The sequence below is a fragment of the Gouania willdenowi genome, chromosome 10, assembly GCF_900634775.1.
Source record: "Gouania willdenowi chromosome 10, fGouWil2.1, whole genome shotgun sequence".
Lineage (NCBI taxonomy): Eukaryota > Metazoa > Chordata > Actinopteri > Blenniiformes > Gobiesocidae > Gouania > Gouania willdenowi.
Window position 1 is genome coordinate 15267577 of NC_041053.1, and position 26981 is coordinate 15294557.

General features: G+C 38.4%; 1 protein-coding gene across 1 annotated transcript; it reads right to left on the minus strand.

Moving 5' to 3' along the window:
• Positions 1–1329: 1329 nt before the first annotated feature.
• Positions 1330–26552, minus strand: slc7a11 (solute carrier family 7 member 11). The gene is made up of 12 exons (XM_028459390.1): positions 26048–26552; positions 21052–21178; positions 18788–18903; positions 16880–17005; positions 14320–14419; positions 13286–13330; positions 10699–10822; positions 4341–4444; positions 2878–2974; positions 2049–2198; positions 1778–1955; positions 1330–1645 (listed from the first exon to the last, which is right to left on the minus strand). Exons 1-12 carry the CDS (start codon positions 26331–26333, stop codon positions 1590–1592), a joined length of 1509 nt encoding a protein of 502 aa, XP_028315191.1. The 5' UTR covers positions 26334–26552; the 3' UTR covers positions 1330–1589.
• Positions 26553–26981: the final 429 nt, after the last annotated feature.

Genomic DNA, 26981 nt, shown 5'->3' on the forward strand with positions numbered 1-26981 from the left:
TGATAGTCTACGTCCTGGACAAGAAGGAGTGACGACTGCTAACGATGATTGTCAGATTGCGTTGCAGCATCTTCGAGACCGGTTCCGCAAAGCAACACAAACTACAGCAGAGACACCTGGGAGACACCAGCCATGTATCAGCTCCAGTACAGTACGTCAGAGACTGCATGCTATCGACCTACGATCCAGAGTTCCAGGAGTCGGGAACGTTCTTACACCAGTTTGTCAGCAAAATCAGTCAGAGCAGGACTGATGTCACTCCGACTGAACTCAAGCACGGAGCACTTTTGGGATCAATAGGGACGACGCGTATCCATACGAGCTACAAATCTCAAAATCACCAAGAACTGGTGGCAGCGCTACAACAAGAGAGGAAAAACAACCCACAGGATAACTTTCGTCTTTTGGTTCACTCCATGCGAAGGCAATGTCAAGCTTGTGTCCAGGCAACCGGTGGTCACACCTGATATTGTCTTTTGTTACTTTTGATTTTTGACCTCCTATCAAATCAGTGGAAAAATCTAAATTGTGAATAAACATGGTTTTCTATGAGTTGCATTTTGTGTCAGTATACTTACAATAAGAAACGCCATAATCAATGCGAAAAAGCAATTATATTTTTCTCCAGACAAAAAATGTGAATATAAAGTTTTCATTGACGCAGAGTGTAAGTGTTTAAAGAAGCTGTATGAATGTAAAATGATTTGTGATTACTGACACAAACCCAGTTAAACCATGAGATGCTCGTTACTAATGAAATGTATGATTGAATTTTCTTTTCTTTTTTTGTCTTTTTCTCAATGATTCAATATTCAAAAGTATAATTGTAAAATCTGAATGCTGAAGCTTTGTTGAAAAACTTGAAAGCAACGGAAAGTGCAGAAAAAACAAACAAAACGTTTTTGTTTGTTTGTTTGCTCTTTGAGTGGAATCCAGTTGATCTCCATGCATTGAATGAGTCATTTTTAATGGTAAGAACAAAGATGTTTGGATCATGGCTGATAAATGATTATATTGATAGTGGACCACACTGTTGGAGAATAACTGCAAGTTCTCAGTAGATCCTTGTCTAAAAGGGACAACCTATTTATTAATGTGTATCACATCAAATAAATGCTTGGAATATGATCGTAGCGTGTCTAGATATGACCGTCAACGTAAAACCCTCCAATTATATATTTAATATAAAAACGTTGTTTTTGCTGTATTTCACCTCTTAAAAGCGTTTTAGTTTGTTTGACCACCCTGTTGCTTTGACATCAAGCAAATATTTCTGGTAATTAAACAAGGTTCTAGAAATACTTTTGTGGTGGAAAAAGAAAGCTGAAGCTGTTTAAAAGTTATTTATTAAAACATAAATAATAACAACGCATTATTTATTGATAATTGTTACTAAGTAGTTAGCAAAAAAAATTCCTCAATGTCATCTTCTACGTAGTAAACGTGTAATTACACATTCACATACATGAACAAACATCTCCCCTCATTCAATCGTCCATTAGTCAGATGGTTTTTCTACTCTGTGATGAGGTAGAGTTCGTCTCAGCTTTATCATCGTTAAAGATTAATCACAAGGCTGCGTTGTGTCTTTACTGATCAGCAGGGACGACTTCCAAGACAATCTGCAAACTTCTGTAAAAGGAATCTATGGACACAAAGAAGATCACACAGATCATCACCTTTAAAATCCAACAAATATACACCTGCTGAGCTTGTATTTCTGACAATTTTGACAAAAACACCCACGAATTACATTATTTTAAATGTAAGGAGTTACCTAATGACTTTTGAAGCCACTTTGGTCTGTGACTGAAGTAAATAAAGATGTAGTATGCTGGGAGACCAGTGAGACAAATGGCAAACCCAATGCCAGTGTTGACTGGGTCAGAATACAGAGACAAAAAGACCATGAAGAAACAGGTGAGACAGAAGATGACTGGGATGAAGAGTGGGACCTGTGGGAATGAAAACAAACAGATCTCACTGATGGTGTGTTTCTCCTCTTGTGCCTTATGTTACCAGTGACATCACAGATATCAGAAACTTACCTTAAAGGGCCGCGGGAGGTCAGGCTTCTTGAACCGAAGGTAGATCAAACCCAGAACAACGACTCCAATGAACAACCAGCGCAGGAAGCTCATGAAGTTCAACAGGCTGTAGATGTCTCCCACAAACAGTAGGAGGATGGTCATGGGGTACTGGTTAGGTGATATAAACCAATAAACACATGAGGATGGACTTTGGATGGAGAATGCATGACACAGGGCACACACTAATGCATAAAACAGGTCATTACTATTTTACCAGAAACTGTACCAGGAAGCTGACATAGGATGGGGTCAATGTGAACTAAGGGTACTTTCACGTGTAGTTGTAGACTCGGTCTGAATGGGTGGTTTACGGCTGATAAATTTATCACCTTGGTTTGGCTCGGTTTGCGTTCAGAGCACAACTTCTTTAACCTTGCCTGCAAGATGGATTATCCTGGTGTTCACAAACACCAGAATCCATCTTGTGCTGTTCCCACCGTTGCCTTTTGAAATTGGCTAAAACAAATCATGCATGTAAAATTAGAATTTTGTAATTAGTAATGATAACTTTGTAGTATAGCTTTTAGTTTTAGTAACTGTTTTGTCAATCGTCAAAAATACTTGTGCAGGGTTTGAGCTTTTCTATGATATTATTATAATTTATAACGTGAAAGTGCCAGTCCTCATTTAAACAGGTAGTCAGACCAAAAGGTTCATCATTTAGTGTAAAGAAGACCAATAATGAAGGATATTTGAATAGGTAAATCCTGGCAGTGGAAGGTTAATCCAGCTTCCTGATACAGGATCAAATGAATATACAGTTCAGCTCTTATAGAAGTTAACAAACCAGTATCAAGACAGCAGCCAACGGAGTGTGTCTACGGATGTGGATCATAGAAAAAACTTCAGGCAGATGTCCTTCTCTCGAAGCTACAAAAAACATCCTGCCGCACACAAACACAAATATGAACAGGGAGACTCTGGGCTGATGTTCACCAAAATGTACAACCTACACAAATTAGACGATTTGATGAAAGTTAAATTTTATAAGAATTCATGTTAACTTCAGAGACATCAAATACACTTGTAAAGGGTTCTCAGGGGCATTTTAAGTCCTTCTGGGCATTGAAAAGCAACTCTAATAGAAAATAGAGTTTACCCAACAATCACTTTGATAAATGACATGTGCAGTTAGGTCCATATATATTTTGACACAGACAAAATGTTTGTATTTTTGGTTCTGTACAGTACCAAAAATAATTTTTAATTGAACAACTGAGATGCAGTTGAACTGCAGACTTTCAGCTTTAATTCAGTAGGTTGAACAAAAAGATTGCATAAAAAAACGACGATGTGGTATGCATTGGATCATGAGCTGTCCATACTTTTTTTTTGCCGTCATCTTGGTAGAGGTTGATCTTAGTTTCATCTGACCAAAGAATGTTGTTCCAGAACTGTGCTGCCTTTGTTAGATGTTTTTTTTAGCAAAATCCAATCAAGCCTTCCTATTCTTCAGCGTTATGAGTGGCTTGCATCGTGCAGTGAACCCTATGTATTTACTCTCATGCAGTCTGCTCTTCATGGTAGACCTGAACAATGACATGCCTACCTCTTGGAGAGTGTTTTTAACTTGGTTGGCTGTTGTGAAGGGGTTTCTCTTCACCATGGAAATGATTCTACGATCATCCACCACTGTTGTCTACCGTAGACGTCCAGGTCTTTTTGCATTACCAAGTTCACCAGTGCTTTCTTTCTTTCTCAGAATGTGCAACATTTTTTGCCACTCCTAATATTGTAGCAGCTTCACAGAGGGGTTTTATCTGTTTTCATAGCTTAAGGATAGCTTGTCTCACCTGCATGGAGAGGTCCTTTGACCAGATGTTGTCTTCGGAGCAAAATCTTCCAAATGCAAACACCACACCTTAAATCCACTCCAGGCCTTTTATATGTTTAATTTGTAATGACATAACGAAGGAATTGCCCACATCTGCTCATAAAATGGCTTTTGCATCAATTGTCCAATTACTTTTAGTCCCTTTTAAAATAGGGTGGCACATGTTAAGGAGCTGAAACTCCTACACCCTTCATCCAATATGAATGTAGATACCCTCAAATGAAAGCTGAGAGTCTGCGCTTTATGTCCATGTTCATTATATTACTATAATTGGAATATGTCTCATTATACAGGTAACAAAACAAAACTTGTCAGTATCCAAATATATATGGACCTAACTAAAACAAATTAAAATCAACCTGTTTTCCAATTAATTGAAGCCTAAATCTGAAGTTAGAGTAATAAGAGTGTTATACCTTGACAAAGCAAAAAGAGATCCATTCATGGAGCCAAAGCAGGACATGGCCACGAACAGTGGCACCACTCTGGAGAAGTTGCCGAGAAGCTTTTCAGCAAAGGTCTGAGAGAAAACGCAAAGAAAAACAGACAGTTTATGGGTACAATCATGATAAAAAAATGACTTGGAAATGATCTGCAGCAGAGTGATCTATAAAAACATACTGGCACGAGAAAAGGAGGAAATCCACAGGTAAACTCAGACCCAAGTAAGCACATTTAAGTGCGACATACAGGGATTGACAACAGTGATGGTGTCCAACTGAAGCAGTGATAAAAAACCTAACCTCGTATTGGAAGAAATGCTGGTTTGACAGAGAAAATCCTTTGCTGCTCTAACTGCTTAAGCTGATGATGTTTTTAATCTTACTGTAATAAACTACCAGTAATTATCAAAAACTTCATTAGTGTACTTAAGTAGTTTTTTCTGGTATCCGTACTTTACTTGAGAATTTATTTTTTTGGCGCCTTTTTACTTTTACTCCTTACTTTAAAAAAAAAAATATCTGTTCTTTCTATTCCTACATTTTGAAAATGAGGTTGTTACTTTTAAGACCTTAAAATGATGTCACAACGTAAAAAGACGCAAACCAAAAACCGATTCTGCTGCTTGTGAAAGGCTTTTCAGTAGCAGGACTCATTTTCAGACCAAAAAGGGCATGTTTCCTGTTTCTGCAGGTTTGTTTTATAGTTAACATTTTCAAGTTTTCAAACCTCAAAGCTGCTCTGGGTTTAATTGAGCATTAGCTTTTTTTTTTTTCTTGAAACTTTTTATTTACAAATTTGATCTATAATGAGTGCTACATATTTTGGGTGTTTATAAAGGGTAACAGATTTAATTTATTTCCATGTACCAGTTTTCTACAAGTCATTTTTTATTCAAGTATCTATACTTTTACTTGAGTACTGAAGACTAGTACTTTTGCCACCTCTGTTGATAGGAAATGGCATCATAGCTTCAAACACTGAGCTCTGATTGTCATTGGTTATTCAATGAGTTGTTTTGTTTGTCTTGTACACAATGTTTCATGTTCTTTCTGAGAAGTTTTTCTATTGAGCCTCAAACATAATCAGACGGAACAAGCGCAGAGGTTTGTGCAAAGTCCGTCAGGCCAATTAAACGCGAAGCTCAGATTTTACAACCGCACAGACTCCGCTCCTTGTACCTGGTGTGACACAAAACGCTGCTCAGCATTTATTTTTCACATCGACCCTCATTAAATGTAACAACAACCTGTATTTCACCCCCCTGGTGAAACAGAGCAGGAGAGATTGAGACGAGCTTAGAGAAGAGACTGGCAGACAAGCTACGAATATACTGACACCTTCAAAGCACATAATAAATAATACATTTTATGTACGGTATAATGCACTTTACATTTAAAACAAATCTCAAAGTGCAACAATGGGTGAATAGGAATAAAAATAGGTTTAAAAAGTATAAAACAGAAAGTGAGCCATACAGTATTAAAAACAAATATAAGCTGCTAAATCCAAAACGGTGGGGCAAAATGTCCAAGATTGTCTGTTAGGAGGAGAACGCTCTATGGAAGAGGAAGGTTTTGAGTTATTTTTTAAAGGATTCATCTGTCTGTGGGGTTTTGATGTGGTCCGGGAGAATGTTCCAGAGGTGGGGTGTGGATGAGCAGAAAGCACGGTCCCCCATCGTGCAGAGCTTAGTTCTGGGTGTGAGGAGGCAGTTTGAGTTCCTGGACCGGAGTTGTCTGGAGCGGGTTTGGGGGGGTAAAAGTTCTTTCAGGTAGGATGGAGCGTTGCCATGGATGCACTGGTGGATGAGAAGGGAGATTTTATATTGGATTCTGTATTGAATGGGAAACCAGTGAAGGGATTTCAGGATTGGAATAATGTGATCAAATTTACGCAGTCTCATCAGGATCCTAGCTGTGCTGTTTTGGAGATATTGGTGCTTTTGAGGGCTCTTGCTCGGGATCCCAATGAGAAGTGCGTTGTAGTAGTCCAGCCTGGAGGAAACACAGGCGTGGATGAGTTTCTCTGCATCTTTGAGAGTGAGAAATGGTCGGAGTTTGGCAATATTTCTGAGGTGGAAGTAAGAGCTCTTGCAGAGTTGTTTGATGTGGGAGTCGAAGGTGAGATGTGGGTCATATAATGCACATAGGTTGGTGATCAGAGGGGAAAGTGAGATGTTTTGACCGGAGAAGGTGACACTACTTGTAGTAATGGGAGAAGAAGATAATAGTTATCCCAGAATGAGTACAAGGACTACAGAGAAGTGCTCAGGATTGTGGGAAATTTCAATTCCAAGTATAAAAGCTCTGAGGAGTCCGCACGGGGAGTAGTCAGTTTCTTTGCCTCATTTAATAAATGTATATAGAACACAATGAGGGAGTTTGGAACAGAGCAAAGATAAGGTTATGGTCACAATATATATATTCCATTAACTCGTTGAGTGCCATTCACGTCTATAGACATGAATTGTGTTTTTTGGCTGGGGTTGCTAGGAGACAGTGTGACAAAGCTCTCCGGTGAATATCTAACTTGTACCATGATGTAGTGACCAACTGGTGACATGTAGGTGGTAGCAGAGCACCTTTGGATGAGAGATCACCCGTGATGGGCAGAGCTCAGAGGGAGAAGAAAGGAGTTTACGAGACAGAGCATGTGTAGAACTAGGTGGACTTTTGAGAGTGAGAGAAAACAAATCAAAAAAACGGGACAAGCGGTGACACTTGGCATGTCCAGGAGGAGGAGGAAGTTGAGTGTATGGAGAATGGCAAGGGAGAGACTTGGAGGAATGCCAAAATACAGTAAGAAATCCATTAAACCCAGATAGCGAAATATTAATAATTTTGCCACCAAAAGCCCAGTCTGTGTTGTTTTTGTAGTTTTATAGAAGAAAACCAATGTTGAGGTGTCCCTAAAGCAAAAAAAAAAATTGCTTCAAATTCACTAATAGATGTTTTTCAGAAAAAGCTGTTTTTCGCATCTTTTTGTCACAAACTGGCGATTTGTGTGAAACTTACCTCTATTCAACTGCTGATTACAGAAGAATGAAAACTAGCTAGAAACTTTTTTTTTTTTTTTTCTGATGAAAGTAGAGAGTCTAATCTTTCAGAATCTGGTTTCAGATGTCAGATAGTCATAGGACAAAATATTCTGAGGGTCTTTAAATATCAGTCAAAATGCTCTAAAACGCCTGGCACTGAGGGGGTAGAAAGTCTGAAAATGGCTGGCACTGAATGAGTTAACTAGATTGAAAGTATATATCAAGTTCCACTTCAAACTATGGACTGTGAAGATGTCGCTTATTTGACCAAGGTTTGACGCTAAACTGTTTTTGGAATGACTTTCAGAACTTTACGTCAATTTTACCACCTTTGGTTTTCAACGGGTAAAAAGTACTTGACAATAATTAGTCTGGCAAGGAATGAACACACACCTCGTTTCAGGCAGTTGTGCGTTAGGAACGGCCCCTCGAGGACAGTCGCTGTCAAACTACTTGCAGACAATAGTGTGTAATTATGTTAGAACTGTGAAAAACAAGCAGCTGTTCTTGCTGTCTGAAGGAACAAAAGGACTGTTTAACGCATCAAAGACTTTTCTTACTGCACTGCTATGACTCATCGTGCTCAAAGTAACCACATTACAAATGACCATTAGTGTCTAAGTGTTTTCAGAGAACATGTGGGATGTGATTGGCCTTTATAAAGATGGCTCACACCAATTACATTATCAACTGCTGGGAAAGAGAGCCATCAGTAGCATAAAGCTAATACATAGACATATTAAGTGTAACCTCAGAGGTGAGGCTTTCACTGAGCGTCTGGATACATGTTTTTATTGGAGCGCACAGGCTTAGCCGGAAAGATGAGAAGGGTTGTTAGTTTTAATCAACGGTCCATTCTTCTCCAAGAACAGTTCAGTGCCACCATGTTTACTTTCTCTCTGTTGTTTAAAGCCTGAATTTTGCTACTGCGTCACGTCAAACCGCTACAGGAGGCCACGCAATCAGTAAATAATTGGCTTTTTAAGCCTTTCTCTATTTCAACATTCATTTAAATCACAAATAACAACCTATAAACAGAAGGGTAAGTAAAGGTGTGGAAAAAAAAAACTCAGAAAGTAAGTCCGTTTGGGTCTTCCTGCATGCTTGTGTAACCATGGTTATGTGGCATTAGCAGCATCGTGGGGTGGGTAATGTTGCTTGTTGTCGCTGCCTGGTCCATTTCTCTCTAAAAGAAACCCAAGAAGAGCAGCTGAAGGCGGACAAAGGCTGCACTGGGTGCACATGAGGAGGCGGGGATGTTGAGGGCCCCTCCCTTAATGCATGTCAGATGTCATATCAGAAAATTGTGAAAAAAGACCCTAGAAGACCTTAGAATTGACAACCAATGGACTTTACATGGAGTTCAAAAACAGTCGTGTCTCAAATATTGATTATGTAATCAAGCAATCCATTTTCATCAGTTCTGGTGAGACTGCCCCATAAGCAAGCCAGATTCCATTGTACACTGATAGCACACACCAAGGTCTCTGTCCGAGGAGGCTCTGCTCTGTTTTGACTACCACTACCAGCAACATACATAACACACGCTGAAAGCTGGTTAACCTCCAAAACCCTTTGACATAATAAATTCTGTGTCTATATCTGACCAGAAACCCTAAATCTTGACTCTGTCTCATTTATTAAAACCGCCACAACAATAAGGATGCACATTTTTCTCAAGAGCTCCCAGTTATGTAATTTATTTAAATCTAACCATAGTAAAAGAGTAACTAAACTCCAAACCCACTTTTTCTGCTGAACATATGTATTTGGATATTAAGTAGTGCTGTTGATTGATCCTAGTCCAACTTTTAACATTTTAGTAAAAGTGTTTTCATTTTGCGTATTTAGTTGTAAAATGTCAGAGTGACTACCATCTAAGGGTTGAACGCCAGCTATTACAATGGAATTTTGCTATTGGCTGAGACAGATCATTTGAACCAATGTACATCACTAACTTTCACTGTTGGCCCCACCCCTTCTATAAAAGCTGAGAGGAGGGACTGGTTTTCCTCCAATCACAGCCCTCAGTGAGCATTGATTGACAGCTCCAAGGCGGAACTCCATGCTCCACGCTCCGCTGCAAAATGTTTTTGACTCTGTGCTTCTTTAAAGAGCAGATTCTACTCCAATCAGAGGGTTCACCAAGCTATGTGTGTTTGTACAGACACATTGTGTGCATATCCCCAACGTGTGTGTACTTCTCGTTACTGTGTGTGTGTGTGTGTGTGTGTGTGTGTGTGTGTGTGTGTGTGTGTGTGTGTGTGTGTGTGTGTGTGTGTGTGTGTGTGTGTGTGTGTGTGTGTGTGTGTGTGTGTGTGAGACGGTGTTCTGGGGCTCATGGCGTGAATAGAGCAGGGATTGTTTGTGAGTGATATAGTGTCTGTGGGGCTGTGTGTGCTGTGTGCTTTTGCTTGTGTATTGTAGTTGAGCAGACAGAGCTCTGTAACGCCCATAATCAAGGCATTTTTTGTTTCCCCCCAGTGGCAGGTCAGCAGAGGTTATTAACTATTTAAAAATAACTATAAAAGAATTTAACATCAGTGTATAATGAACATGTCTGACTTGAGGCACTTTTCCTCTCTTGCTCTTCTGAACCTGAAATAAGTGCAGGACCCCGCAAAGACGGAACATTATATTGCACTGGAAGTTTGAAACACAAACAAACTAATAATGGTAAATGGACTTGATTTTTAGTCTCAAAGTGCTTTACAATATCAGCTCATTCACCCATTCACATTCACACACCAATGGGACTGGGCTGCCATGCAAGGTGCTAGTTGACCATTGAAAACAATTTAGGGTTCAGTTATAGCACCGGGATCAAACCTCCAACCTCTCAATCAGAAGACGACCCCTCTACCACCTGAGCCACGGTCGCCCATATGATTTAAAAGAAACTCCCAGAAAGAATCTATTCAAACTGTCATACAGTTCTTTTTACATTTTTTTAATTTCTTTCCTCCTTGATTATCCTATGGACAATATTATTAACCTGCAACATTTCCCTTCTCTTTCCACTGCACTATTGATCTGAAATAAACACTGATTATCAATCAGTTATGTGATCGCTTTGATTGGACACACCTGGAAACATTGAGATATTAGTTCATTCATGTGATTTGCATTCAGTTAGAGGCAGTGTTTGTGCATGCGTGTGTGTGTGTGTGTGTGTGTGTGTGTGTGTGTGTGTGTGTGTGTGTGTGTGTGTGTGTGTGTGTGTGTGTGTGTGTGTGTGTGTGTGTGTGTGTGTGTGTGTGTGTGTGTGTGTGTGTGTGTTTCAGTGAACTTACCACCGCGACAGCCTCTGAACTCAGCAGCTCCTCAGCAGTCATCACAGTGTAGTACGACACGTTAGCCAACACGTAGCAGGAAGTAACAATCGCCATGGAGATACAGATGGCTAACGGCATTGTTCTGGAGCGAGAAAAAAAAGCTTCATTTTCATGGTTACCTTTATTAAAAATGCCAACTCGATTAATTGTTTGGATTAGGCTTTACTGGATGCTTTCATTTGAAACCGACCAATCAGAAGATACGGGTGAATGGATTCATGTACCTCTGGGGTGAGATGGATGGGTCTTTTACTTTGAAACCTGGCGTGTCTTTGATACACCCCTGCAGTTTAAACAGTGTTCAGGAGTGAAAGAGTTTAAATAATGGCATCATCAGCAAGTGAATGGCACAGCTTGTACTCCAGAAACAATATCATTCATGTTTGTTTGAAAGGTTTACACTTAGGCCTTTGTAGAAATTCCTACACACGTTAAAAGCAACACTCTGTAGAGGAGACAGAAACAAATCCCAAAGGGCAAAATCCCAACGACTCATTTAAGCAAAGCCAAAATCCCAATCTCATGTATAAATGTAAAATAAAGATGTAACAAACATGTTTTACTTATTGTTGTGGGATGGGCATGCTAGAAATGAAATGCCCATTGTGCATTGGTAACGCAACTGTTGAAAATGCTACAGAGACTGGTAGAAACTACTGTGATTTCGTGGTACGAAGTAAGAACCGATGCCAACAGTGAACAGTTTATTCAGAGATTTATCAAGGCTGCTGAACACGTTGAGATTTCTGTGAAAAATGTGTCAAACTCGGGGTTCTACCTGAATTATTAGGGAAGTAGTACACTCGATCAGTTCAGATTCCTAAATCTCTCACAGCAATCAATAACCTCAGCGGTGAGGTATGTTACTTTAAGCAACCTGAAATGGGGGAGATGTTGCAGTGCCAGTCAGGTTTCTGTGAGGTCAAGTTATTCCTCAAGTAATGTTTGGGTCTTAAATGTCTTCCCAAACTTAAGTGTTTTTGCCCAAATTGCCACAAATAAATAATAATCCATCCATCAATCAATTTTCTTTGTCTTATTTCAGGGTCGCGGGGGTCTGCTGGTGCCTATCTCTGGCTCACACTGAGCGCTAGGCAGGGGTACACCCCGGACAGGGTGCCAGTCCATCGCAGGGCAACACTCAGACAGACAGACAAACAACCACTCACTCACACATTCACTCCTACAGGCAATTTCGAGACTAGTCGTGTTTTTTAATTGGGTGAGGAAACTGGAATAACCGGAGAAAACTCACACAGCACGGGGAGAACATGCAAACTCTACACAAAAAGGACCCAAGTGTCCACCCCAGGACTTGAACCTAGGATCTTTTTGCTGTGAAACGTGCTTACCATGAAGCCACCATGCGCCCTATAAATAACAATGCTATATTTTATTATGTATTGTCCATTGTTAAAAACAATGCTGTATTTTATGTATAATATTTCTGCAGGTAAAAATGTAATTGACCCCAAACCCAACTGCACCAGAGGCTGTTTGGGGCAGATCAGAATTTGTGCTCTGAACACAAACCGAGCCAAACAAAGGTATTGAAATGATCAGCTGTCCTCCACCCATTCAGACCGAGTCCAGGACTAAACTGGTGTGAACGCACTCTAAGATTCTTCTGTGGCCAACAGTGTTGGTTCTCTGTACTTTGGTTTTTGTGAAGAAGAACATAAGTTATAGTAAGGATTTTGTTTTGTTGTTGTCTTGAAGCATTGGTTAACTACCAGCTCTAGTTTGGGGTTATATTTTGGTTCGATGTATTTCTTTGAGACTTTGATTAATCAACACTCGCCTGCTTCTCCTCCTTTGGTTTGAGAGATTACAAACTGAAGCGTAAAATATTAAATAACACAAAGAGTTTAAAGAAATATCTAAGATTAGAGTAATGTAATTAGTGTGTTGGTCCTATCCTCTATGCACTGCTGCAGATGCAGAGGAAGTAAGTTAACATAATTATTCACACTATAATTCCAGGTTTAACTTTAAACAACACTTTCTCCTCCTACTTCCCGCTCACATTAGAACATTTTTTGCACTCGAGGCAGTTTTACCACCTCAGCGTGCTTCATTCTGAACTGCTGCTGATGGCTTTTCTGCTCCAAGATTGCTTTTTTAAAAGTGGCTGATAAAATAAGTAAATTGTGTAGATGTGTGGTATGCCAGCCTTTGATTATCAGCCTGTGGGCACCTCACTAAACATAATAAGCGTTTGGTGATGGACGAACGGGAGGATTTGGACAGTCCAGCAGCACTTACTGCAACTGATACTGAGTGAATAATGTGAAGAGAAGAAAGCTGCCCCAATGTCCACAATTTCAAAATAACAACAAAACATTAGGCTTGTTTAACACTCAGTAGTGACGGTTAACTTTCCACTATAGCGAGGCCATGTTTCATAGAATTACTGTTAACAAAGCTTTTTGTCCTCCAGCTCTACTTTTCAAAATGAAAAAACATTGTCTTCACTTGTGAACCAAAACTGCATTACTTTTCGACCTCACGAAATAATGCAAGTCAGGAAATGAGTTTTGCTCACCTTTCAGGATGTTCCACCTCTTCTGTCACAAAGTTGAGGTAAAACCTGGGAAAGAAAGCACAGGCTCTGCATGTGAAACAACACGTCTGGATGAAGTAATGATCAAATTTATTTACATCAACTCGAAACTCATTTTAGTTCAAGGGCAAAATACGTAGCAGCTTGATCTCAAGTCCAACATTGGTGTCTAGTTTGCACTTTTATGCATAAATGATGATGATGTAAAGTACCAACAATATCTTAGCACTGTGACAGATATCAGCCCCTGCAGGAGCGACACCTATATTTATTAGATTTATTTTGGGGGGTTTTCCCACCAATTTTTATTTAATTTAGTGGAATGATTTGAGGAAAATTGCAGGATTTTGTAAAAAGAAATGATCAATCTCTCCACATTTGTCACCAGACTAGTTCAATAGGTTACACCCCACAACACAATATACACAACTGTAACATCACATTACACTTTCAGCACAACCAAAATAGTTGACTCTCCCCACTTCTTCCCCTGTCCCACCCTCACTCCCCCTCCCCTGTTCTGTTCCCCCTCACCAAGGCCCTCTTTTTATATCTTCCCACTTATGACGTTTTTCTCACTCAACTATGCAATATAATACATGTATTCATTTGATTGCAATAATAAAACATGCATTAAAAAATAAAAAATGAAAAAAAAAAATAAAAAATAAAAAATAAAAAATAAAAAATAAAAATAAAAATAAAAATAAAAATAAAAATAAAAATAATAATAATAATAATAATAATAATAAATTGGGAGTGTTGTCAACCATTTGAGATTAAAAACGAATGACTGCCATCATGTGATATAATCATGGGAAAACTGTAAGCCTGCAAATATTGTGAAGTTCCATTGTGTTTGTGTACTTTATTCTGCGGGACACATCAGATGCTCTAAAGGACCGGATTTGGGCCCCGGGCCTTGAGTTTGACACATGCAATCTTGATTAAAGTTTGATACGACACATAACTTGGGGAAACTGTAAATGACATGAGAGGATGGAAACCATACGTACCAGCCAGCGTATGCATACATCCCAGAGTAGAAAGCCAATGGTATACCAGACAGCTGCACTTTACTCAGGTCAAAGGCATCCTCAAAGTTTTGGGTCTCTCCTACAGACAGATGTTTCCTCATTGTGTTAATCTGATGGACCATCAATGAAGAACCAAACCAGAAAGGATGTCCAAAAACGAGAAGGCCCTACAATCATCTCTGACTGAATGTTTCCGACCTCTAACTCTGGTTATAGACATTAAACACTAACAATAAGGAACATTTGTTCTTGGATTTACAATAAAAGCCATCAGTCTGAAGTGTTTCTGTTTTCTTTAGGGCTCACCATGAGCAGCTGCTCGACATCAGGTTTTTGTTTAGAGCGACGAGGTTGAGACAAAAAAAACCAAGGGTATTGATACAGCTGGACACTCAGTGTGATGCCGACACTTGTTTCTTTACAAAAACAGGGTGACATTTTTTTACTTTGCTTTCTGATAGTATTTGGGATTTGTTGCTTGCATAATTTTTTTATATTTCGTGTTAATTTCAAAAGAAATAATATGATTAATACTTCCATGTAAATCATAGAATAAAGGTTCAACCATAAAAATATTGATACTCAAAATGTGAAACAGAGGAAAATATTGTAAAACACTTTGTATAATATGAAACACTTTCATATGTATATATATATATATATATATATATATATATATATATATTTATATATATATATATATATATATTTTATATATATTTTTTTTTTTTTTTTATTAAAAAAAACCTTCCTTTCAAGGTCCCAAAGTTTTTTTTGTTTTTTTGTTTTTTTTTATGAGAAAATCATTACTTTCCCAGTTAGCTTTAGCATTCCTATTTTTATTATCCCTTGCATTGGATTGAGGAGGTTGTTCCTGTTTTATGAGCATCACTCATAAAACACACTCCTGTGTGTGGTTCTAATTGTAGGCCAACAAACAACTTCCAACCACCATAAATGGTCACATCAAACTCAAGTGAACCTCGTCAACAAATGCTTGAAATTAGTCAAACCGTCTGGGCTTTAGAATTTGACTATTCTATTATTTTTTTAGCCACGGCTGCCATTATTTTTACTCCTGCTCTGGCAAAAAAAAGATTTATTATTGTATATATTTTATTAGCTTCATACAAACTCACCCAAGGAGGCCGTCTGTATTTATTAAAGGCGGGATGAGCTATCGTGCAACAAGATATTAAAGCAGAACTAAGTAACTTTTTCACCTTAATAAATCCTTCTCGTAGTCCCTGTGAGGGTAATACAAGTGTTTATGGGGTGATTGGGGGGTCTTTCATCTCTTCCTGCTGTCTCTCGCCAGAAAACAGCACTTGCAACTTTCTCTGCCTCCGACCCATTGGCAAGACGTACTGCTTTACGGCAGCCCAATACAAACTAATGCTAGATTATGCACACGATTGTTTACAAATTCACTTTTCTCAAACTTATATTGTGGCTGAGCCAGCAAAGAAAGTTTTTCCAACAGTGACATAACCAAAAGGGACCTTTAGGGGGAGCGCTAAGCGCAAGTTACTTAGTTCTGCTTTAAAACATTCAGATACAAGGAAATCAACACAATATGCTACACACAACATTTCTATTTCTAATGTACCTATTGAGTTGAAAAGGTGACATCCAGACCAAATTGATATTGTTTTTTTTACTTTCCAAATATATGATATCATTATCACAGGCCCATTATTGTATATTGTATTGTGACCTCAGCGTATTGTCCCACTTCTTGTATTTCTGCATCCTTTATTAATGCACTTAGGCTTTTGGTTATTCTGAGGTCAGTTTTTCTTCAACTCATTAACAAACTCACATTGATTTTTTTAAGTATAGATTCAAGGAAACAATGAGGTAAAAAAAAAAAAAAATAAAAACATTTAAAAAGGTAAATATAATATTTGCTTTTTTACAGAAACAATACGTTGTGCAATTCCTTCCCTTTCCTTAACCCCAAGAGACGTCATGGTCTGTAACTGTCTTTGTTTTTCTTTCTACCCAAGATAAATGTTGTAACACTTAGAGTTGGTAGTTTGTTAATCTGTGTTTTCTTTGTGCATCTTTTCATCCAAGCTCCTACATTGGAGTAATCAGTAGTGAATCAACAGAAGTTGATTCATTAGTTGACCCCAAAGAAGAAGAAGAAGAAGAAAAAAATGGATGAAAATGACTTGCGATAATGTGGATTGTTTAATTAATTACAACTTTCACATGTTCATCAATCTAACAGTGTCTTCTGTGAGTCTAAATGTGTTGTGAAGTTATTCGAGCAGAGTTTTTTGGTGCAAACACAAGAAATCACAGTAAGAATGAATTAAAAACTGTTCTTTACATCCGTCTACAGGACTCCACATCCCACAATGCAGTGCACCAAACCTTTCCAACAATGTCGATAATAAAGTGTTCACAGTGGAGATGAAAACAAACTTTCGAGCATCAATTTCAACCTTGTGGCCTGAGCTAGATCAGACATTCACAAAGCTGAGCTACAACGTGAGCTTCCATAACTTGTGGTGAAGATGACGAGGCTCACCTTTGAAGAGCTGGTACATCCCAGGCACTATGATGATGGCGATCGCCAGCAGTTTGCTTAATGTGAGAATATTTTGAATCCTGGCAGTCCACGTCACACTCATACTGTTTAGATACATCACAGAAGCTGCAGAGTGAGACAGTTACAGGTAACTATATTACCTCATCACACAGGCAAAAACACAAAGACAGTCACTAATGGCTATTTAACTCTGAATAATATATTTCTGTGTTATTATGTCACCCTGTTTGGGAATAGTGAGTGGGAGAATCACACGTGCTTTGGGTTAATACATCAAACCCAATCACTCACACATAGTGAGGCAGCTGTAGAAACACACATGGCACATGGAGCTCGACATCTACCAATAAACACTTGTATCTGTGATCACGTGACCCTGATGTGTTCCTAGAGTCAACACAATATGCCAGAGCCACAATATGAAGACACAGAGGCTTGACCAGGTTAAAAACACTCACAAAATCAAACCATTGCACTAAAAGGAACATATTTTTCATATTGTTTCAGTGAGAAAAGTGTTTTGGTGGCTGAGTTTTTGGTGCATCACTAAAAATAACGATTAATAATGTCGAACGGTGGACGTTCTTACATCGTGCTACAACATATATCTACCTTAAAGATGCAGTCCACGACTTTCAGATCCCTCCCTCCCCCTCCTTCCCCGCTGCTCTTTTGCCCTGCCTCCAAACTTTCCAAAGTCCCTCCCTCAGAGCATATTACTGCAGCGCTTCTCTCTCTCTATGTGCACACACCTCAGCAGCAGCAACAACTCAGTGTCACTTACAGCAGCCACACGGAGGCTGCAGCGGGCACATGAACAACACATGCACCACAGAGTTCTGGTGTAACAATTACAAATCAAACATCATGTAAATCAAGCAGCAGTAATTACCTTTCAAGCAGAAAAGTCACTAATTCCATCTTCTACTCTTCCAGACCATACACTGTAAAAAAGACGGCGTTCTAGCTCCGGGAAAGGGGCGGGGTCTGTGAGCAACAGCTGTCAGACAGCCCATCAAACACAATCCTGGCTCTGATTTATGCGGTCGTGGTGCAATCTGCCAAACGCTGCAGGAGCAGCAGGGGGGACTCAATGAGCCTGTTTTTTTCACACAAACTACTAGTTTGATGTAAATCTGTCCTTACATAGTGACAGCTTTAGTAAATATGACAAAAGGTTACTTTTAGAAGAGTTGCAGACTGCACCTTTAATGTATATCTTCCATTTTCTGACCTGCTTGCTACTTTTTTCACAGGGTCAGGGGGGTTTGCTTGTGCCTATCTTCAGTTCTCAATGGCTGGGGGTACACCTTGGACAGGACACCAGTTCATCGCAAGGGAACCCACAGACAATCACTCACATCCACTGCTTCGGGCAATTTACAGACTCCAATCTACCTAACAGTAGACAGTGTTTTTGGTTTGTAAGAGGAAGACGGAGTACCCTGAGAAAACCCACACAAGCAGGAGGAGAACATGCAAACTCCACACAGAAAAGAACCCAAGTGTCCAAACCAGTGTTTGAACCTATGACATTCTTGCTGTGAGGAGTACACGCTAACCACTAAGCCACCATGCGCCTTAATGTACTGTATACCTTTTTTCTGAAATGCGACACAAGATAGGAGATTTTTTTTTTTCTTTCAAAGATATAAAGTTCTCATGACATAATACGATATAGCATCTGTTTAAACATTATAGAAAATTGATGTTAGTCTGGCCATTCCTCTCTGTTCTGTTCTGTTCCTTGTGTTTTTGAAGAGTACACATAACACAGGTGAGCGGGTTCGTCTCTACTCACTCAGATCGAGTTCAAACAGTTCATAATAACAACACAGATATACAGAGGCACTAATGTGTCATCAGACGTAGAGGTGTGCTACATACTTATCCCTGTGGCAGTTGCCAGTTTGACCGCCATCGGTGGGATGCCGCACGGCATGAATAGAGGCTCCAGGATGTACTGACCGAAGGCCAAAGAGATGACTGCCATTGCTGCTGGTCTATAGGGCACAGGACACTGTTTAGATACCAGTTCTTAATGGGGCTGCAATCAAAGAAACCACTGTTCTGACTCCTCTCTGCTGTCCATGGCTATTAGCTAATAGCTCGGTTGCTATCATCTTGGTCAGCCGTGCACCTTGAATGTTGCATGTTTCTCTCACTGGCAGGTGATGCTTTAAATGTGGGCTGACTAGTAATAGCTACATTTCATCTTATTCATTTTCATCTGTTAGCTGTGCATGATGGAATAAGTGATAGTTACAGGTAGAAATCAATCAATGATATTCACCTAATTCTATGGGTGCATCCGAATAGTCCCTCCTATCTAATTTCCTATCCACTTTTCCTTAACCTCCGGAAGTGCTTAAGTGGCGACCATGATAAGGAGCGTTCTAATTCTCTAAAAGCAGAGGAAAGGAGGCTAAATGCTTCCTTTATAACCTCCTTTATTCTTGGAAAACACTGATGCATCCTTTACCAAAGTAGACCAGATAATGCTGCCCCACAATTCCTAGCAGCAGCAACATTTAAAGGGACACGCTCATTCAAGCGTTCACGGAAACTCACAAAGACTGAAAACAGAGCACTATGTTGATCAAGAAAAAGAGATCATGTTTTATTCAACATATTCCATTCACTTAGGAATGCTTTGTTTTTGCGGTTGTATATTTGTATGCCTACAATGTTTTGAAGGCCTACTGTATATCATGCATACGTTTCATAAAAATCTTACTTATTTTGGATTAATGTTGATTTCTGAGTGGAAGGTGCATGTGAGCAACCATTCTCAATGTGAGAGTGTTCCTCGTTGCCTAGTGATATTTGAGATTATATCAGTGGTTAGAGGCACAGGGGTAAGTATTATAAATGTGCTTTTTGTAGTCCATTTAATGAAATTTGTAGTTTTTTTCACCATGGCAGACATCACTAGCCTTCGCCGCTGTCAGATTAATACTTCACTAGTGGAAGTGCATATGATTGTCAAAACAACGTGATGGCCTTTCCCTAACTCCTTTAGGAAGTCTCCTAAAACCTTTCCTTAACACCGTGATGTGATCCACTGAGTTAAGGAAAAGTGAATAGGAAAAGAGATAGGAGGGACTATTTGGACGCACCTTATGGTCATGTAATGAATTTTCTCACCACTAGAGGGTGGTCTTACACAGGCCAATGTGTAATTTGTGGCAACGCAAGTTGGCTGCTGACTGCTGCTCTATTTATATTTTGGTTTCCAAAGTTTCACACTGTTTAAATTTTTTATTCACATACCCCTCATGACAATTTACGTAACCCTGAAATTACCCATACCCCACTTTGGGAACCTCTGCATTATAAGTCTATGTTAAAACCTGAAACTGTTCACCATAATGACGTCCCCCGTGAGGACAGAATTATGACGAACAGTTTCAGGAATCCAAAAGCTAGACAATGCTGGCAGTGAAAGTTAGCATGTTGGATTAAAAATGACAGACCAACCATCCTTTCTTTTTCATTTATTTTACTGGATATTGGCTTGAGGTTTTATTCCTTCTTTTTGTAGATCAAAATAGTGAAACGCTTCGTAAAAGTTTGCACTGCAGCTTGAATCAGAATCAGAAATGTTTTATTGGCCAAGTACAGTTTTTAGGACAGTACAAGGAATTTGACTTGGCAGTCGGTGCGTGAAACAAAACACATAGAAACAACCAAGCAACAATAATTATAATAATAATAATAATGATAAATATAAAGGATGAGGGATTGACATTGTGGGATTACCTCAGTCTTTGTCTGAAGGGAATGATAACTTCTCTAAGGGAGTTTTTGCTCCCCACTTTAAACCACTATATTTTCTGTGTATGATATGACTTATTGGTTTATTTAGCTTTATGTGTACATTTAATGATATCGAAGCCTTTTTTGTAGCAGAGGCAGTGGATAGTGGGAGAGGGTAACTGGTAATCCACTTACACTGGACTCTTGCCTTTACATTAGCTCAGGTAATGATCTTCTCTATAGAATATCTTCAGGTGTTTATTCAGCTCACTACCAATCTACCACTCCATATCTGTGTGTAAACCTGCAAGTAAGCACACGTAGGAGTGATGTGCTGCTAACTTATCAGCACATTTTTGGCTTTAAAGACTTACGCCACATGTTGATATTACCTTATAGCAATGAGATCAGACCAAAGTCTAATGAAGGCCATTTTTGGTCCAAACGCCTCCATGATGTATGTGTAATGTCCACCTGATTTTGTGATGGAGGTTCCAAGCTCAGCATAGGACAGAGCTCCTGTAGACACAAAGAGGACACAAAGACGTTAGAGAACGATGCAGTTCGTCTGCAAACTCAGCATCAAACTAACACTGATCCCAATTCATCCCCAGTTCATCACGTTAGACAAGAGAGTTTTTCATTCTGCTATAACCTACAATTTTAAATAGACAGTATATATTGTTCAAATGAGAGGACACTGTTTTCACTTCTTACCAATATTTCTGCTACCCTTGCTTCTCTTCAAGCACACATGTACTACTCACTGTTTCCTGTAATATTTAAAATATTTAGCTAACCTTCACATTTAACTCATTTCAGACAGAAATTCATGTAAACAATATTATATTCAATTGTCAACATTATTTTTTATATGTAAAAAGTAAATATTTAAATCTAAATGTTAATTTAATATTTTAATTTTAAGTGTTGCATTTAAATACAATGTTTAAATGTATGTGTTAAATTATATAATTAAATTCAACTTCACATTTCAGTTGTTAGATTTAAATGTTATATTTTGTATTGAAATATAAATGTTGAATTTTTAAATGTTATGTTTCATTTTAGCATGAAAATGTAAAATTAAAATGTTGAATCTGAAATCTGAATCCTTTTTTTATTTACTTTCTTTTTTCATTTGCTTTCTTTTTTCATTTTTTCCCTTTTTTTCATTTTTTTTTCCATTAAGAAATGACAAAGAAGAAGAAGAAAAGAGAAAGAGGGGGAAAATAAGAGAAACATAAATGCAAAATTTTAATCTAGATGATAAATGTGTCGCTGAGAATAGTTAAATCACGTAGGAAGCTACGTGAGACAGGTTAGATTTACCCTACTGATGATGTGTTGTTGCAATAGTAATCCTGCTAGTACTGTGGCCACACCCACAACTATAAAACCCACATACTAGACAGAAAATGAATCCAAGAAAAAGTCACTGGGTTTGCTTCCCTGTGCGTATTTCTACAGTCACACGTTTACCTCGCGGCAAAATGGCGTCATGACAACTTAAAATAGTTTTCAGTTGGTGCGGGATCAAATACCCGATTCAAATTTGACATACTTTCATGACATTATTGTTTTATGCCAAGTTAAAGTTTGCAAATCATTGAATAGAAGAAAAAAAAACACAGAGGTTGGTGCAGGAAGTTTTGCCAGCTGTGTTAAAAACCATTGTTTTTTCTTTTTTTTTAATCTCATTGTTTCTCTAACGTCACTGCCTCAGGTCACAAACGTTCCCAGTCAATCCTGCAGAGCTCTCAGGTTCTGTCTATGGCTCTGTGCTCATATCAGCTACCTGATACCAAGTTTTTACCTTCAGACTATTTCACTTTCCATGCACCATTATGCAAAAGACACACAGCAAATCAATCTTTAACTTAAAGGTAGGGTAGGTAATTTTCTCCAGATACACTTTTTAAGTTTTTGGTTGAAATTTTCTTTATGTCCTGACAAAAAATAAGATCTAATGTGCTCTGAAAAAGGACGGAAGAAAATCCATCATCTGTAGCAGCTGTAAACCTGTAAAACTTTGACCGTTTTTTGTTTTTTTTTAACCAATCCCTGTCTCCCTGCTCGTTCTCGACCCCTCGCATGCACGAGCCCACACTCAAAGTGAGTCACCGGTGACAGAGTTAAAAAAGAGTTTGTGGTCATGTTTTTTTTAACATACAGTATATAGTGATAAAGTTTAGTGTTTACTTACCACTGAATGAGACATGAGACAACAAAGTTTCTACACAATGCAATTCAATTCAACTTTATTTATATATGTTTCCCTCTCACCTCTATAGTGCTTCATACCATCTTAACCACATATTCAAGGCATTTTATTCACAATAAATACTTGTCTTTTATTCCCGAATTTACTAAAATAAAATTTAGTTTTAGTCCAAATTTAGTCATCAAGACTATTTCACTTATAGTTTAGTTCAGTCAACTAAATTTCATTTGAATTTTAGTCGACTAAATCTGTTACAGATATAGAATATCAAATATAACGCATTTTTTTTAAAGCTTCGATTAGCATTGATCAAGCTGATAATGGATGTATTTAATGGTACTCAAATTTACAAAAAAGAAACTTAGTTCTGATTGGACCACATGTGAACAATATAGTTTCGTTTATATTAGTCGACAAAAATATCATATTTTGTTCACGTGTATTTTTTCCCCGATAAGTCATAATGTAGTTATTATCACTTAAAACATATAGTTGACAATAATTGTTAGTCGACACAGTTAACACTGCTGCTAACTGCCTTTTATATTTTCTTTGTATTGTTAGTATTGTACAGACTGTATTTTTGTGAACTCACCTTTCCTGTTTGAATGAGTGTAAGTTACTATAATTACACACACACACACACCCATCAAGAGCAAAAATATCTCACCCATGTCGACAACATGTTTTTTCATGTCAGTTTCTTTGGAAGCCTACACTATACCTGCTGTAACTGTCACTGTACTTCAGCCTATAGAAGCCTCTCCTCTGGACATCTAAACACTCTCGAACATTACAGTATGGTGACATCAGCCAAACATGTGAAGTACAGGTTTTCACAATGTTGAACTCTTGTCAAAACAAGTAGCAGATGTCACTCAGGAGGAAACAACGCTTGTCCTGATTTGCTTTATGGGAGAGTCCTCAGGGCAGAGCGACACCCCCCACAGACCCACTCATCAGTCATTAAATAGTGTTTTGAAGTCTCTTTGTACAGCCGGAACTCAACTAAGGTGTATTCATTTATAAATAGCAGCCTGTTAGAGGAGCTTATACTTCTTTTTTTTAAGTGCTTGGACTTTATCGTGTTGAATGTGATTAATGAATGACAGAAAAATAATGCACGCAAAAAAAAAAAAAATTGCTGTTAATGATTTTTTTTCAACTCTAAATAGCGTGGAACCTTTGTAATGGCACCAGTTCCCGGTATACCCATAATGCTGATGCACAGACCACAACACAAGAAACAGGTTGAAACATTAATACCATTCTATCAAGTTTATCAATGGGAATTCAAGCTTGAAAAAAAATCCTTTATATTTTAGTCGACTAAAACTAGACTATGACTGAAATAGTCCTGTTGACAAATAGTTGACAAAAATGACTGAAAAAAAATATCTAAATTTACCCTAAAATTTAACACTGATTGTCACCACTCCAGATTGTTTGGCAGAGTGTGTAAAAAAAACAACAATGAATTTGTTCACCAATCTACATAAAGATGGAGTAAAGCACCATAAAGTAAGAGTTAAGGGTAAAGTAATGTTTTTAATCCATGTTTATTTTGTTTACTAAAGGTTTTCCATTGTTTTGTTTTTTTTTCACAGTTTACCTCGACTGTATTTTTTAAGTGACAAAAACTGGACTATGACTATTTAAAAAGAAAAAAAAGCAAATGAAAATCAATTATTATTTTCATTGACTAATAAAAACGAAATCAAAATGTACTCATGGGACAAAATCCAATCAGAATTAAGTTTCTTTTTTTAAAGACATCCAATCAAATTAACTTTTGGTCAACTAAAATCTAAACGTCATTTAGTAGAAATAGTCTTGATGACGCAATTTTTTAGTCAAAAGACTATGACGCTGCTTTTAGTTGTAATGCCCCAAAAAAGAGGGACAAACTGCCAGAGCTGAACAGAGCATTTTTAAATCTACTCTTTTTCTCTACTGTGTATGACTGAGAGGGAGATTTTTAATCATGTTATTGTTTATTTAATGTTTTTACTGCTGATTTCAATGTTTTTATTGATTTTTAAAGAATTTAATATTTTCTGTTGCACTTTTTGATCTTGTGAAGCACATTGAATTGCCTTGTATAAGAAATGTGCTACAAATAAATGTGCCTTGCCTTGCCTATGAATAAAACTAAATCAAAATTTGCCGAACGCTGTGTCAGATTAGTACTTAAAGTCACGGCATTACATTGTAATGTATTCCCAACATTGGTCAAACTTGATGCATCGCAAACGACATAAAAAATTGATGATTAAAGGTTTTGGAACAAGATTTGAAACTTTGAACAGCTTGGTTTGTCCTTAAAAAGTGTGCCTTGAATTGGCTTGACAGCAAAAGCAGGATTTTCCTCTCAGAAAGGCAGGCCTGCATACCGGCAGAAAAGTCGAGGAAGACTTCCTCTAACAAAACCTGAGAGCTCATCATCTTTTCTTGCGTTATTGTGCTTTTATATGCAGGTTTGTGTTTTGTTGTGAGCTGTGAGCAGCTTACATTAGCCATTGACATCATGTCTAGGTCTTGGCTCATCGTGTGATTACTTCACGTCAAATCTTGAACACGTCCATGAAAGTGACTCCACATGTTGCACCACAGGTTGTAGTCACACACGAACGTCATCTGTTGTTGGCACACACTTTGAATGAATAATTAACATTTTGATTGATTACTCGTATTAAACTAACCCTAAACGTGGTTTTTGAAATGATGCAACTGCCACTTACTGGTAAATGCAGGGCGTGAGTAAAGTCATTGACTGAATGTAATGAAACCAAACTGTTTCATCATCTTTTTCTGGAAAAACTGAAACAACTTGTTACCAACAGGAAGATGTAGGAATGAACAATACATTTCGAGAAACCAAGTGTGATTTATGTGTGACATCATGACAACAATTATTTGATTATTGGATTCTTGGTTTGGATCTATATTTATGGTTTAGTAAAGACTTGTCAAATAAAAACACTCTGTTTAGAGGTGTTTCCATCTCATGGTGTTTCCATCTGTGACTGGGCAGAAATATCTTCAACTAGAAACCAACTTTTGAGTCCTAAACACTTCACGGCTATTTGATGGTAGAATGTTTTAACTTGTCTGAAGTCTAAAGTTCTGAATACTCTATTGTGAGAACATTCAGTGAAACTTACCCAGAAGTGAGAGCACGCCACAGGCAATCCATACGATGAGAGACATGCCCACGCTGCCCGAGGATCTCAGGATTCCCTTTGGTGAAATGAAGATCCCAGCTCCGATGATGGTGCCGATGATGATGGAGATCCCTCTGAGCAGTGTGACCTTCTTCCCAAGCTCTACCTTTGACCCGTGAAGCTCATCCTGTAGTTTTCCTGATGGATCCATCCCTGTTGAAGTGGTGCTATGTCCGTTCAATGCCACCCTTTCACCTTTGAGGGCTGATGCGCATTTCTTGGTCATCTTTTTCTTGTTGTTGTTGGTGTAAGTTCCCCTAATGGGAACCACTGAGCCTAGGTGAGTCCAAACTTCAAGTAGAACTAAAGCACGAGGAGGAGAGTCCTCATCCTGATTTTTGTTTCCCACCCACTCCTTTAGTCATTCCTGCTCCCCTCCCTCCCTAATCCCTCACTGTACTTCAGCTCTCAGGCTTCACCAATGTTGTTCTTGGTAATTCCTCTTTCTTTGTCACTCTGACCTCCTTACCGTCTCACCCGGGGTTTGGTTCTTTGCAGTTCCTCCCACTTGTCAGCTAAGCCTCTCCTCTCACTAAAATGAGCCCTTGAATGAGACTGGTACAAAGTAATCATGACAAAGCAGAATCTTTTCTAGACTTGCACCGTTGGACATTCCATTGAAGAGAAAATAGAGATGCTGGACAATGATGGGAAAAAAGAGAAAGTCAGTGTCGGTCCACCATGTAACACACAAACACAAACAGTAAGAGCTGCTTTAATTAAAACCCTTTTTAAACTGAGACGTTGACCTGACAATGTTGCATCATAAAGGTTTAATAATAATGTTAACTCAAGAGATTTGCTCGTCTTTTTCGTTTAATTCCTCCCAAACTAGAAACTTTGTTAACAAGCTCTGATGAACTACAGCCGGGCC

Bases quoted from the DNA above. Each gene is read 5' to 3' on its own strand.
- slc7a11 (XM_028459390.1), bottom strand. From the start codon at position 26,333: ATGACCAAGAAATGCGCATCAGCCCTCAAAGGTGAAAGGGTGGCATTG. The intron at 18,904-21,051 runs GTAATATCAACA...TGTGCCCTATAG, and splicing joins TCTGATCTCATTGCTATAAG to ACCAGCAGCAATGGCAGTCA. The intron at 4,445-10,698 runs GTAAGTTCACTG...GTTTTCTCTCAG, and splicing joins GTTCAGAGGCTGTCGCGGTG to ACCTTTGCTGAAAAGCTTCT.